We start from the raw sequence: 15000 nt of genomic DNA on the forward strand, positions 1-15000 counted from the left end.
TGGAAACAAATGTTGGTATGTCCGTTCTATTCACTTTATTTCTACGCTGTCATCTACCCTTAAGAACTGTATGACTGAGACAAATCAGACCTTTGACTCAAGTCCCCTTTAGAAAGACTCACACAGACAGAAAGCAACTTGCCTGGCTACCCAAACTCCTTGCACCGGCAAAACGCTACACCACTCCCATGGATGTTAGGTTCCTCTTCGCAATGAGTCTGTATCTGAGTACTTCCTCTATGATTTGTAGAATGGAAATCCATTCTAGACCGTCTGATTGGTCCCAGAAACCGATGGTTTGGGCCAGAGCCAGAACAAAAATGGGTAAAGCGGCACTTTTAAAAATGTGTCATTGGCTTTGATACTCTGATGGTTAGAGATGATCCAATCACTGATGACTTTGTTTTGTACAACACCCCGCACTTTGACGTCACTACAAACAACTTCAATGATGGCAGTCTGACTGTAGTATGTAGTGAATGATAGCAGCAGAATAATTCAGTTTGATGCTTCTGGCAAGTCAGCAACATAACCTGCCATTATCCAGCTACACACAGAAAGCTTGTCATTAGAGCCCAGTTATCTTAGTGACTAGGGTAAATCCCCCCCACTCCCTGTCTGTCTCAGTCCAGGTTAGGGAGGGTTACAGGGCTCTGAACCTCACTTTACGCATTACTTTACCCCTATCCCCCATAATCCTCCGACGTCAGCACCTCCGACACACGTTCTTTCATCCCGGATTGCTCTGTCTGTCTTTCTCTTTGTCTGTCTTTCTCTTTGTCTGTCTTTCTCTTTGTCTGTCTTTCTCTCTCTCTCTCTCTCTCTGTCTGTCTGTCTGTCTGTCTGTCTGTCTGTCTGTATCTCTCTCTTTGTCTCCGTCTCTCTCTCTCACCACACACTTGCACTCCAGACCTATACACTCTTAGAAAAAAGGGTTCTTCGGCTGTCCCCATGTAGAACCCTCTATGGAATTGTTTCTGCATGGAACCCAAAACGGAACCCTTTTAGGTTTGTCTGTATAATTCTAATTCTAATAATAGAGAAGTTATTTTTGTTCTTTAGAGTTTTATAGTTGTACTGTTGTTCATGCTTAATCAGGACCAATTGATTTACACAGATATTTTTCAGATGATAGTAACAGGATGTACTGAAAAGGTATTTGAGGATTTTGCTCTGATTGTATGGGAACATCAACAGCTGAAGTATGTCCTTTAGTCCCCTAAGCCTCCAGTCATAACTGACCAGTCCATTCTAAGCTTACGGTCAGACCCCCCCTCCTCCTTGCATCAAGGCCACTTTGAACCTCAGTCTCTGTGTGGTTCTTATTAAAATACTCCCTGCAAAGCCCCTCGCCATTCCGGGGTTAACCTTTCACCTTTCTGGCCACTATGCCAAAGCATTCTGGGAAAATGGGCCTGGGAGCCAATGGAAAGACATGCTATAATCTCTCATCTATTTGTCAATGTTTGAGATCTGAGAATATCCCATTCTCTTAGTCATAGTCTGGTCTCACCTTCTGACTGCTGTTTGTCAGACATAAACTTTGTCCTCCCATTTCCTCTTCACACTGGCATTGCTCCTCTTTTCCATACATGTGTGTGTGGGTCCCTGCGTTCGTGTATGTGTTTGTCCGTGAATGTCCCTGCGTTTTTGTGCGTGTCTCTGCGTGCACGTGTGTGAGTGTGTTCCTTCACTGTCTCTGGTCTGGCACCCTCTGGCCCTGTAAAAATAAATCTCTGCCAGGTGAGATGAGCAGGGCAGGACACTGTGGTCAACTGGCTGTGTACTAGGGATCATTTTAGTGGAATCCAGCCGAGCTGACCCTCTCATTTCAGCAGTGAGTTAGTGTGAAGAGGCCTTGAGATGCCTGCTCTGCTCTGGCACCTTCACCCTGTTTGTGGCACCGTTTTGATTCGCACATTCCTGCTGCTTGACATCTTTGCATTTTGTGTCCTCTCTCTCTCTCTCTCTCTCTCTCTCTCTCTCCTCTCTCTCTCTCTCTCTCTCTCTCTCTCTCTCTCTCTCTCTCTCTCTCTCTCTCTCTCTTTACCCTCCATTGCCTTTTTCTCTCCCTCTCTTTACCCTCCATTGCCTTTTTCTCTCCCTCTCTTTATCTGCTTCTCGGGGGAAGTCTGTTCTACTGGCCAGCCGCTGCCCTCATCATCACAGGATATCCTCTGTCTTGTCTCTACAGCGTGTCATACAGTGAAAGTATTCCCAGCTCACACACACACACACTAATCAAGTGTCTGTCTGACTGTGTGTGTGTGAGCTGGGAATACTTTCACTGTGAATTTCCCATCCAGTGACTGACCCAGTCTGGTAACACGACTTACCGCAACACACACACACACACTCAAGCAATTCACACACAACAGCTCCTTTAACTCATGTCTCATTTCCTTGTTGCTGTGTGTCACAGTCTGGTCAGTCCTTGGAACTTTCCCTGTCTGACTGAGCAGTGGTCAGTACTACTAATAATAGGACTTCTATTCTTCTGCGTGTGTTGTGTGTGTGTTCAGGCCCAGTCATTGGAGAGTTCCTGCCCTTGCTAATGCCCCTTCTGCAGAACTGTCTGGACCCAGAGAGAGACCCTGAGATGAGACTACACATCTTCACCATGCTGTCCAAACTGCTGCTGGACGCTACACACACACTGGACTCCCAGGGGTGAGTTCTGAATTTCCCCCCCCCACACACACACACACACACACACACACACACACACACACACACACACACACAATCAGCCGGTCCCATTTGAATCCCTACCCCATGGCCCTAACCCTTCAAAGTTTGCATGTCTGTAAGGTGGAAGCAATATTGGAACTCTTTACCACTATACTGCTTAAATACCTGTTCAGGCATGCTAACATGAGGGGGGGTCCAAAGGGAGGGATAGGGAGTGATTTGGGACCGGCTGATAAACACAGACTCACACACACACACACACACACACACACACAGACACACACACACACACACACACACACACACACACACACACAGACTCACACACACACACACACAGACTCACACACACACACAGACTCACACACAGACACACACACACACACACACACACCCACACACACACACACAGACTCCCACACACACACACACAGACTCCCACGCACACACACACAGACTCCCACACACACACACACACACACACACACACACACACACACTCCCCCCCACACACACACACACACACACACACACACACAGACTCCCACACACACACACACAGACTCCCACACACACACACACACACACACACAGACTCCCACACACACACACACACACACACACACACACACACACACACACACACACACACAGACTCCCACACACACACACACACACACACACAGACTCCCACACACACACACACACACACACACACACACACACACACACACACACACACACACACACACACACACACACACACAGACTCCCATACACACACAGACTCCCATACACACACAGACTCCCATACACACACAGACACACATGCATACACACGCACATGCATGCACATACACACACAAACCTGTGTCCACCACACAGACATAAAAAATGCATGATAAACACCAAGCTCCTACACCTACAGCTAAGTCGCAGAGTGAAAACAGGAAGTACCTCTGGTGTCCCGACATACCACTATATGGGTAAAGGAGAGGTGAAAGTTCAGTAATGGTCTTAAACACACACATTCAGACACACACAGTTAAAGCCAGGCTGGACCGGTATAGCCCAGGTTGACTTTCCACAGGCTCGTTAGCGCAGGCTGACCTAAACCTGTCACGTTTGTTTTCATTTCTCCAAACTGCCCTGAACGTTATGTGTTTCTCCCCAGACGTTATTAGCAGATTTAGCACAGCTCATGTTTTTCCAACTTCCCCTCATTAACTGTAGAATTAGCAGCCCAGCGACACGGGACCCTCGTCAACAGAAGTAGTTGTCAATGATGTATTATGTACAGCATGTCTATGGTAGCTGTCCCATCTCAGGCTCTGCAGCCTGCAGTGGGTCTGTTTATTCTCTATGAGGCTTGGGCTATATAGAGTCTATGGCTACTATAGGAGATTGGTCATAATAGGAAAAACCATGGGTGTAATTTCCACTAGTAATGGAGGGGACATGCACCCCCACCCCTACTTTGGACTGTTTATATTTCTCATTACAAGGCTGAATTTATTAATTCGTAGAAGCCATAGCCCAAATGCGTTGAAATGAGCTTTACATGGCCTAAATTGTCGCCATCCCCCGTCTCACTAATCTGGATGGAATCTACCACCACAGACATCTTGTTACATCTGGGACCTACCAACATGAAACATACCTAGCAATAGGACTCTAATGGGGGGAGGGGTGGATTTTGGGTTGATCTATCTGTCCTCAGTGAGTTAGTAACGCCAGGCCTCATCACCACCCCAGAGTAATCTTTCAACACTGTTAAGAAGGATGGAGTGTTGAGACTAACTGATTGATTCATTGGATTGATTGAACCGACGAATGAATGACAGAATTAAACTTGTATTGCCCTGAAGAGGATATAATTTACACATCATGAGCCACATTGTAAACAGACACATGCAACTAAATCACCTGTGGGGAGGCTACCCGTCACCCACGCATTCCACATTACAGTCATTCAAATCCAGACCAGGATATTAGCAGACAATAACATGAGACTCATCATGGGGTCCCTGAATATCTCTTATCTCCCCCTCTCCAAGCCATTTCCACATAGTCCGTCTCTCTTCCCCCAGCGCCTCTCTAATCTAGGGGAATACATTAAATTAAGCCGGGGCCGTGTGGTCTGTGGTCTCTGCTGTGGCTCCTGCGGTCGGAGCAACAGTTGTCCCCGTCACTCAGTGGGGTAACTCGTCAGCGTGGTCCCCAAGGGTCGACCGTGACTGCCTTGGGTGCAGCGCGTGTCACCGTGGATGTGTACGTAATGTCTAGGGTCATGTCGAGGTCAATCTGGGTAGTTTGTATTGATAGTTTGTAGTTATTATGGGTAGTTATTATGGGTAGTTTTTATGGTGTGGAACCCTTTTAGTCAAACTGGCCAAAGGAGTTGGTAGAAGCAGACTGACACCCAGGCTAGAAGTCAGACATAAAGACATTAGAATTGTGAACTCCAAGCTCCAGATGTGAGTGCTAGGCCTACATCCAGCTCATAAAGGTATGAAGTCAACAGCCAACAAGCAGTGCCTCTGTCCTTCCAACTCTCTCTTCCTCTCACAGGCCACCTATGCTGTTTAGTGTTGACTTGTGCTTTTAACCCAGGGCACCTTGGTAGTTAAGTCATCATAGGAAGATTAGTAGTGAGTGATTATACAGAATAACTCCTTTCATCTAAGGGCACCATGTCTTATTGCTTTGGATGTTGGAAGAAGTTTATACTATGAAGAATTCATATTGACATATAGGGTTGGAAGCATGAGTTTTTACTCACCAACGTGATGTGTCAAAGACTTAGTGACTTAGTTATAGTCACGATCTGGTTACCTATAAGTACAAAAATAGTTGTTTTTTGGTTATTACATATTTATTAACTTAATTCTGGATATCTTCTCATCTACCCACAATGCAATATTTCTCAACGGCATTTGGAGGACCTACAGAGTTTATATTCCAGCTCGGTTAGCCACTAGCCACTAACGTTAGCCACTAGCCATGCTACCCACTAGATAACACTGCAACAAAGTCAGTGAAGAGCAGGCTGCATGGCAGCACGTGTCCCATGCAGCAATACTCTTCACTGACATGGGGCACGTGTCCCATGCAGCAATGCTCTTCACTGACATGGGGCACGTGTCCCATGCAGCAATGCTCTTCACTGACATGGGGCACGTGTCCCATGCAGCAATGCTCTTCACTGACATGGGGCACGTGTCCCGTGCAGCAATGCTCTTCACTGACATGGGGCACGTGTCCCGTGCAGCAATGCTCTTCACTGACATGGGGCACGTGTCCCGTGCAGCAATGCTCTTCACTGACATGGGGCACGTGTCCCGTGCAGCAATGCTCTTCACTGACATGGGGCACGTGTCCCGTGCAGCAATGCTCTTCACTGACATGGGGCACGTGTCCCGTGCAGCAATGCTCTTCACTGACATGGGGCACGTGTCCCGTGCAGCAATGCTCTTCACTGACATGGGGCACGTGTCCCGTGCAGCAATGCTCTTCACTGACATGTGGCACGTGTCCCGTGCAGCAATGCTCTTCACTGACATGGGGCACGTGTCCCGTGCAGCAATGCTCTTCACTGACATGGGGCACGTGTCCCGTGCAGCAATGCTCTTCACTGACATGGGGCACGTGTCCCGTGCAGCAATGCTCTTCACTGACATGGGGCACGTGTCCCGTGCAGCAATGCTCTTCACTGACATGTGGCACGTGTCCCGTGCAGCAATGCTCTTCACTGACATGGGGCACGTGTCCCGTGCAGCAATGCTCTTCACTGACATGGGGCACGTGTCCCGTGCAGCAATGCTCTTCACTGACATGGGGCACGTGTCCCGTGCAGCAATGCTCTTCACTGACATGGGGCACATGCAGCAATGCTCTTCACTGACATGTGGCAGTGTTATCTAGTGGGAACTCGTTAGCATGGCAGGCTTCTTGCCGGTGAGCTCATAACGAAAGGGAAACTCATACCTGCTTGCTCTAATTGTGTAGTACCTCGTCTGTTCTCCATTTTGTTTTGTCAACTTTTCGGGATGTTCCCTGGGAAGTAGCCTACGGGAGTTTTGTAACTATTTCCACCTTGGCTTAGTGCTACTGTGCTAGCTAACAGACATCTGGAATCTATGTATTTTGGATTGCTCTGACTCTCCCTCGGCCCAGCGATGCGCCCGCCACCCCTTGCTTTGGTAGCTAACTCAGCCTGCATGCTTTTAAAAGTTTTACCATCGGATGGGCCCCAGCCATCAATCTGGAAGTCTTCTCTCTCTTTGCTTTTAATCTGAGGTTATGTTTTGATTGTGTTCTAACTGGTCTCCAATAGTTAGGCTCTAGCGTACCGACCATAACCGTGGTGGTTGGGTAGGCTAAAAGCTAATTGGCTAAATAGCTAACGTTAGCTGGCTGGCTAGCTTGCTGGCTAAGATAACTGCATATAGCTAGCTAACATTATTTGATAACTGGTTAGATGGTGTTATGTATTTCCAAAAATGTAATTGACTTTAATGTAGCTGTAAGCTAGGTGTTGATAGTAACTGGCTGACTCATTCGATGATAATGTAACGTTAGCAGGCTGGCAGGGCTAATGTTAGCAGGCTGGCAGGGCTAATGTTAGCAGGCTGGCAGGGCTAACGTTAGCAGGGCTGGCAGGGCTAACGTTAGCAGGGCTGGCAGGGCTAACGTTAGCAGGGCTGGCAGGGCTAACGTTAGCAGGGCTGGCAGGGCTAACGTTAGCAGGGCTGGCAGGGCTAACGTTAGCAGGCTGGCAGGGCTACGTTAGCAGGCTGGTAGGGCTAACTTTAGCAGGCTAGTTGGCTAGCAACCTTGCAAGTTGATTTGTAGCAAATTCATAAAGTATTTGCTTGTAAATTGGCTTGAAACTAGTAGTCATCAGTGCAAACAATTTGGTGTAATTTGAAGTTAAACATTTGAAGTTATTTATGTTGGAGGTTACATTATAGTGAATGGACTGGCTTGCCGGGTCCTCCATATTACATCACGCCCAGAAAAAACATTTTCCGAAAATGACTTCGGCGTTCTTTGGAATTCTGATGGGTTTGATGTAATAAATAGAAAAATGAGCTGTAACTTTACATTGGAACTTTTAATGCGTATACTAATGCAAATCCATTTGTTATATGTGGTTACTACCTGCCTTTTTTAAGTAATACCTTCCCGCACAGTCTCTCCCATGTAGAATGTTTGTAGTGCAGCACACCCACACAGACACAAACTCCCATCTCATCAAGGCGACAATGATAATGATGCACAGTATCTCTCTATAATACACTCTTTGTTCCTGTAACAAAATGACATAATAACATGTCGGCAGCAGAACAAAGAGAAAGGGAAGAGAGAGAGTGTATCCTCAAACATATGCCTTAGTTCCACTGACACATAATGGCTTTGTTTCATGTGGATCTGTGGGCTGCTATTAAAGGTTAAGGTAGAACAGAAGTAGAGAGGTGGGCTGCTATTGAAGGTTAAGATGAAATACAAGTAGAAAGGAATGTGTTATGGGAGAAAGAATACACCCCACACTGTGAAAATGGCAGATAAAATCAAAGTTCTTCTTCAGAAATAGGTGTGTGTTGTTGGCAAGGAAGGTCTGTAATTGCTGTCTGAGATTTACAGCATAGAGCTAGGCAGTGTAGAGACCCGACAGGCTGGCATTTTGTGTGTGTGGCGCACATGTGGATGTGTGAAACTTACTCCTCAGCCAGAAGTGTCCCCACTTGCGCTGCCAAATAGCTAGCTATTCACGTGGCGTGATTGGTAAGACACTTCAGGAGGGTGGTCATGTGTGCTTGCAAAGAAGCAGAGGTCCTGTGTTCGGGCCTCGGTATGAGCCGAATCAGGAGGAAGCGGCCCTCGATAAGCAAGCAGCGTGATGTCCTTTACATGTGCGTTACTTGCTGGGAGTAGCACTTGTCTTGAGTCAGACTGTGTAAATGTGTGTTGGGTACCAAACTGACAATCATATCTTATTGTGTGCATGCCTGCGAGCGACGTGCGCACTATTGATGGGGTTGGTCAATGCGATGTGGAAAGAGGACTTTCCATGTCCTACTATTACTCTTCATGGCATCCTTTCCATCCACTTCCATATAGGACAGAGAGAGCAGGGAGAATAGAACACATGAAGGCCGCTGACTGGCTGCTGGCTGCATTAGTGGGAGATGGGCTCCCCCTACTGGCGAATAGATGGTACAGCCCGCTCCAACATGTCATACAGGGTCACTCAGAACAGAAGTATAATGGGGGTGTATATAGGGATTATAGAGACTGCTGCCAGATTTTGCACTTACAAATACCACATGTCAGTGTTGGGGAGAAATGGGGTGCCGGACTCATAAATTAACTGTGTGTGTGTGTGTGTGTGTGTGTGTGTGTGTGTGTGTGTGTGTGTGTGTGTGTGTGTGTGTGTGTGTGTGTGTGTGTGTGTGTGTGTGTGTGGGCGCGGACAGGCAGGCAGAGGGAGTGACTGTCAGTATGATTGAATTAGCAGGAAAGTAGAGAGTGAGTGAGAGAAGAGGAGAAACAAAGGACATCCAGATGGTCCTCTTCTCTTCATCCTCTCTTCCCTCTCTTTCTGTACCTCTAGTCTTAGTATCCACAGACCGGCTGGCTGTGGGAAACATGGCCGTAGATACAGCTGTGTGTCAGTGGTTTGCCACTGTGTAGCGCTCAGTAATCTCCAGTAGCCTGGTAGCTCTATATTACTGCGTGTGTTTTCCCATCGCATCACGTCACTAGGAGGCTACTTCCCAGTCTGCTCATCCTGACTCTGATGACGTTGCCTATTTGGACACTGACTGCATCATTCATCACCGTATCGTTAGATTACATTAGGTATTCCTAGACTTTTCTGTGAAGTTTTTAGGAATTTCATAGTGAATTATTCGATAATAGACTGGGGACTAGACAATTTCTTTATTTTCCAAAGAAAAATGTATTTTTCCTTGTCATTAGAGAATTTCTTGGGAGTGTGGGAACTAGAGTGTCATTCTACTAGAGCCTTCAAACTCATCTCTGGGCCTGGATGCCAGTTCCACTGTGTTTTCATTGTTCCCCTCTAACCAGGGACAGATTTAGACCTGGGACACCAGGTGAGTGTAATTCATTATCAGGTAGAACAGAACACCAGCAGGCTCTGGACCTCATTGGGTAAGAGTTGAATAGCCCAGTACTAGAGAGCAGATTTTCTTGGGTATTTCTTAGTGAATTATTGGGGAACTACTTTGGAGTGTGGGGACTGGGGAGTAGAGACGGCTTCAGAACATCTACTTCTATACAAGACGTGTACTAATGTAGGAATCAGTCCATTGGAACAGCTGACAGACTTCTTTAATGCTCCCTCCATCTCTCTCTCTCTCTCTCTCTCCCTTTCTCTCTCTCTCTTCCCCTACCCCACGCCTCTCTCTCTTCTGTCTCTCACATTTCAAATGTTATTATGTCTATATACAGTGTTGTAATGATGTGCAAATAGTTAAAGTACAAAAGGGAAAATAAATTAACATAAATATGGGTTGTATTTACAATGGTGCTTCTTCACCAGTGAAGAACAAACACCATTGTAAATACAACCCATATTTATGTTGATTTATTTTCACTTTTCTTGTGGCAACAAGTCACAAATCTTGCTGCTGTGATGGCACACTGGTATTTCACCCAGTAGATATGGGAGTTTATCAAAATTGGATTTGTTTTCAAATTCTTTGTGGATCTGTGTAATCTGAGGGAAATATGTGTCTCTAATATGGTCATACATTTGGCAGGAGGTTAGGAAGTACAGCTCAGTTTCCACCTCACTTTGTGGGCAGTGTGCACATAGCCTGTCTTCTCTTGAAAGCCAGGTCTGCCTTTCTCAATAGCAAGGCTATGCTCACGGAGTCTGTACATAGTCAAATATTTCCTTAAGTTTGGGTCAGTCACAGTGGTCAGGTATTCTGCCACTGTGTACTCTCTGTTTAGGGTCAAATAGCATTCTAGTTTACTCTGTTTTTCTGTCAATTCTTTCCAATGGGTCGTAATTATCTTTTTGTTTTCTCGTGATTTGGTTGGGTCTAATCGTGTTGCTGTCCTGGGGCTCTGTGGGGTCTGTTTGTGTTTGTGAACAGAGTCACAGGACCAGCTTGCTTAGGGGACTCTTCTCCAGGTTCATTTCTTTGTAGGTGATGGCTTTGTTATGGAAGGTTTGGGAATCACTTTCTTTTAGGTGGTTGTAGAATTGAACGTCTCTCTCTCTCTCTAGGAGGTTCTGTGAGCACCTGGATGTGTTTCTGTTGGAGTTGCTGCTACCTAACCTGGTGTGGAAGGCAGGTCGTACTGCTGCAGCTATCCGTACCTCAGCTCTCAGCTGTCTGCTAGCCCTGCTGCAAGGGGGAGCCATCCCGCCCAGCCAGGTAAACCCACACACACACACAGGTACCTGCACAAGTGAACACATACATAGAAGCAGCGCTCTACCAATCAGGCCTTTATCTTACTAGCCTGGTGTATAAACTCTGCGCTTTGGCTAAAAAAGATGTTTGCATTGTCAGAAATGCTACAACAAGGTAGCATCATTGGTTCTTAATGGACAAAATTTGCACTTGAAAATGATAAATTATAAATGTAATCAAAACTGTTGCTCATACAACCTTATTCAGTCTGAAAGGTGGCAAGTCTGATGGTCAATTTATGGATGCTGTAGGCTCGTTCTTATTCGATGCCTAGATATTGAGCTAGGTCGGGGAAAGAGAGAGCAATTTTTCCCTAATGTTAATGACCCTGTTAAAAATCCGGTATGGGGTTCTCGGTAATGGCATTACGACTCATGATGAGAGGCCTCCAATCAAGTTGATTTGCAAAGTTTCATCAACATCGGTGTCACATTGGTTTGGATATGATGGTAGGGAGCTTTGAATTTAATCAAACCATACTAATTCTATATATATATATATTAAAAAAGAATTTAAATCATTCAATAACTTTGTCTTAAAAAAAGAGATGATAATATATTATCAAGCTTATCCACAATTTATCTTCTCTGCAAGATGTTTGGTTGATCATTGTGGACTTTGACAATATCAGATATTTTTTTTAAATACACAATGAACTATACATTTTGCTAATATTTTTGTATCACAACGCAGAAGTGTAATATGTGTCCAGTTTTGTATTATACAGAGCCTTCGGAAAGTATTCAGACCACTTGACGTTTTCCACATTTTGTTACATTACAGCCTTATTAAAAAATGGATTACATAAATAAAAATCCTCAGCAATCTACACAAAATACCCCCTAATGACAGAGCGAAAACAGGTTTTAACAAATGTATTAAAAATAAAAAACATACCTTATTTACATAAGTATTCAGACCCTTTGCTATGAGTCTCGAAATTGAGCTCAGGTGCATCCTGTTTCCATTGATCATTCTTGATGTTTCTACAACTTGATTGGTGTCCACCTGTGGTAAATTCAATTGATTGGACATGATTTGGAAAGGCACACACCTGTCTATATAAAGTCCCACAGTTGGCAGTGCATGTCAGAGCAAAGACCAAGCCATGGGGTCAAAGGAATTGTCCGTATCAAATTTTATAGGTCACATGCAGATGTTAATGCGAGTGTATAGAAATGCTTGTGCTTCTAGTTCCGACAGTGCAGTAATATCTAACAAGTAATCTAACAATTCCACAACAACTACCTAATACACACAAATCTAAAGGGATGGAATAAAAATATGTACATATAAATATATGGATGAGCGATGACTGAGCGGCATAGGCAGGATGCAATAGATGGTATAGAATACAGGATGTACATATGAGATGAGTAATATAAGATATGTAAACTATATTAAAGTGGCATTATTTAAAGTGACTAGTGATCCATTTATTAAAGTGGCCAATGATATCAAGTCTGTAAGTAGGCAGCCGCCTCTCTGTGCTAGTGGTGGCTGTTTAACAATCTGATGACCTTGAGATAGAAGCTGTTTTTCAGTCTCTGTCCCAGCTTTGATGCACCTGTACTGACCTCGCCTTCTGGATGATAGCGTGATGAACAGGCAGTGGCTCGGGTAGTTGTTGTCCTTGATAATCTTTTTGGCCTTCCTGTGACATCGGGTGTTGTAGGTGTCCTGGAGGGCAGGTAGTTTGCCACCGGTGATGCGTTGTGCAGACAGCACCACCGTCTGGAGAGCCCTGCGGTTGAGGGCAGAGCAGTTGCCGTACCAGGCGGTGATACAGCCCGACAGGATGCTCTCAATTGTGCATCTGTAAAAGTTTGTGAGGGTTTTAGAAGGCCAGCATCCCGGAGTTGCCTCTTCACTGTTGACGTTGAGACTGGTGTTTTGCGGGTACTATTTAATGAAGCTGCCAGTTGAGGACTTGTGAGCCGTCTGTTTCTCAGTTGTGCACCGAGGCCTCCCACTCCTCTTTCTATTCTGGTTAGAGCCAGTTTGCGCTGTTCTGTGAAGGGAGTAGTACACAGTGTTGTACTAGATCTTCAGTTTCTTGGCAATTTCTCGCATGGAATAGCCGTCATTTCTCAGAACAAGTATACACTGATGAGTTTCAGAAGAAAGTTATTTGTTTCTGGCCATTTTGAGCCTGCAATCGAACCCACAAATGCTGATGCTCCAGATACTCAACTAGTCTAAAGAAGGCCAGTTTTATTGCTTCTTTAATCAGGAATACAGTTTTCAGCTGTGCTAACATAATTGCAAAAGGGTTTTGTAATGATTAATTAGCTTTTTAAAATGAAAAACTTGGATTAGCTAACACAACGTGCCATTGGAACACAGGAGTGATGGTTGCTGATAATGGGCCTCTGTACGCCTATGTAGATATTCCATAAAAAATCTGCCATTTCCAGCTACAATAGTCATTCACAACATTAACAATGTCTACACTGTATTTCTAATCAATTGTATGTTATTTTAATGGACAAAAAAGGTGTTTTTCTTTATAAAATAAGGACATTTCTAAGTGACCCCAAACTTTTGAACGGTAGTGTGAGTGCTACGGGGTGAGAAAGACAATCTAAGACAGGACATGTTGAAGCCCAGATCTGGGGAAGGGTACCAAAATATTTCTGCAGCATTGAAGGTCTCCAAGAACACAGTGGTCTCCATCATTCTTAAATGGAGGAAGTTTTGAACCACCAAGACTCTCCCTAGAGCTGGCCACCTGGCCAAACTGACCTATCAGGGAAGAAGGACCTTGGTTAGGGAGGTGACCAAGAACCTGATGGTCACTCTAGCTCTAGTGTTCCTCTGGGGAGATGGGAGAACCTTCCATGAGGACAACCATCTCTGCAGCGCTCTACCAATCAGGCCTTTATGTCATGTGCCTCAGTAAAAGGCACATGACAGCCCACCTGGAGTTTGCCAAAAGGCACCTAAAGACTCTCAGACCATGAGAAACAAGATTCTTTGGTCTGATGAAATCAAGATTGAACTCTTTGGCCTGAATGCCAAGTGTCATGTCTGGAGGAAACCTGGCACCATCCCTACGGTGAAGCGTGGTGGCAGCATCATGCTGTGGGGATGTTTTTCAGCAGCAGAGAGTGGGTGACTAGTCAGGAACGAGGCAAAGATGAACGGACCAAAGTACAGAGAGATCCTTGAATGAAACCTGCTCCAGAGAGCTCAGACTTGGGCGAAGGTTCACCTTCCAACAGGACAATGACCCTAAGCACACAGCCAAGACAACGCAGGAGTGGCTTCGGGACATGTCTCTGAATATTCTTAAGTGGCCTAGCCAGATCCCGGACTTGAACCCGATCGAACATCTCTGGAGAGACCTGAAAATAGCTGTGCAGCAACGCTCCCCATCCAACCTGACAGAGCTTGAGCGGATCTGCAGAGAAGAATGGGAGAAACTCTCCAAATACAGGTGTGCCAAGGTTGTAGCGTCATATCCAAGAAGATTCAAGCCTGTAATTGCTGCCAAAGGTGCTTCAACGAAGTACTGAATAAAGGGTCTGAATAATTATGTAAATGTGTTATTTCTGTTTTTTATTTTTTATAAATGAGCAAAAACCTGTTTTTGCTTTGCCATTATGGGGTATTGTGTGTAGATTGATGAGGGGAAAAAACTACGTAATCAATTTTAGAATAAGGCTTTACCATAACAAAATGTGTAAAAAGTCAAGGGTTCTGAATACTTTCCGAATGCGCTGTAAACACAGAGACATGTACACACGTGTACTGTTAAACACAGAGACACTGGTGCACACAACTGCACAGGTAAGAACTGACTGACTCACACAATACATGCAGATGTGTACACACAGACACAACACAGAGA

At 45.2% G+C, this 15000-nt stretch overlaps 1 protein-coding gene across 1 annotated transcript in view; it reads left to right on the top strand.

Annotated features, from left to right (window-relative positions):
• Window positions 1-15000, top strand: part of LOC106606483 (dynein axonemal assembly factor 5) — an 80104-nt gene that overhangs the window by 50012 nt on the left and 15092 nt on the right. The window contains exons 9-10 of the mRNA XM_045715633.2: window positions 2523-2670; window positions 10958-11108. Of these exons, the coding sequence (XP_045571589.1) occupies window positions 2523-2670; window positions 10958-11108 (299 nt within the window). The remainder of the gene's footprint in view (window positions 1-2522; window positions 2671-10957; window positions 11109-15000) is intronic.

The sequence above is a fragment of the Salmo salar genome, chromosome 03 (genome assembly GCF_965601325.2).
Source record: "Salmo salar chromosome 03, fSalSal1, whole genome shotgun sequence".
Classification (NCBI taxonomy): domain Eukaryota; kingdom Metazoa; phylum Chordata; class Actinopteri; order Salmoniformes; family Salmonidae; genus Salmo; species Salmo salar.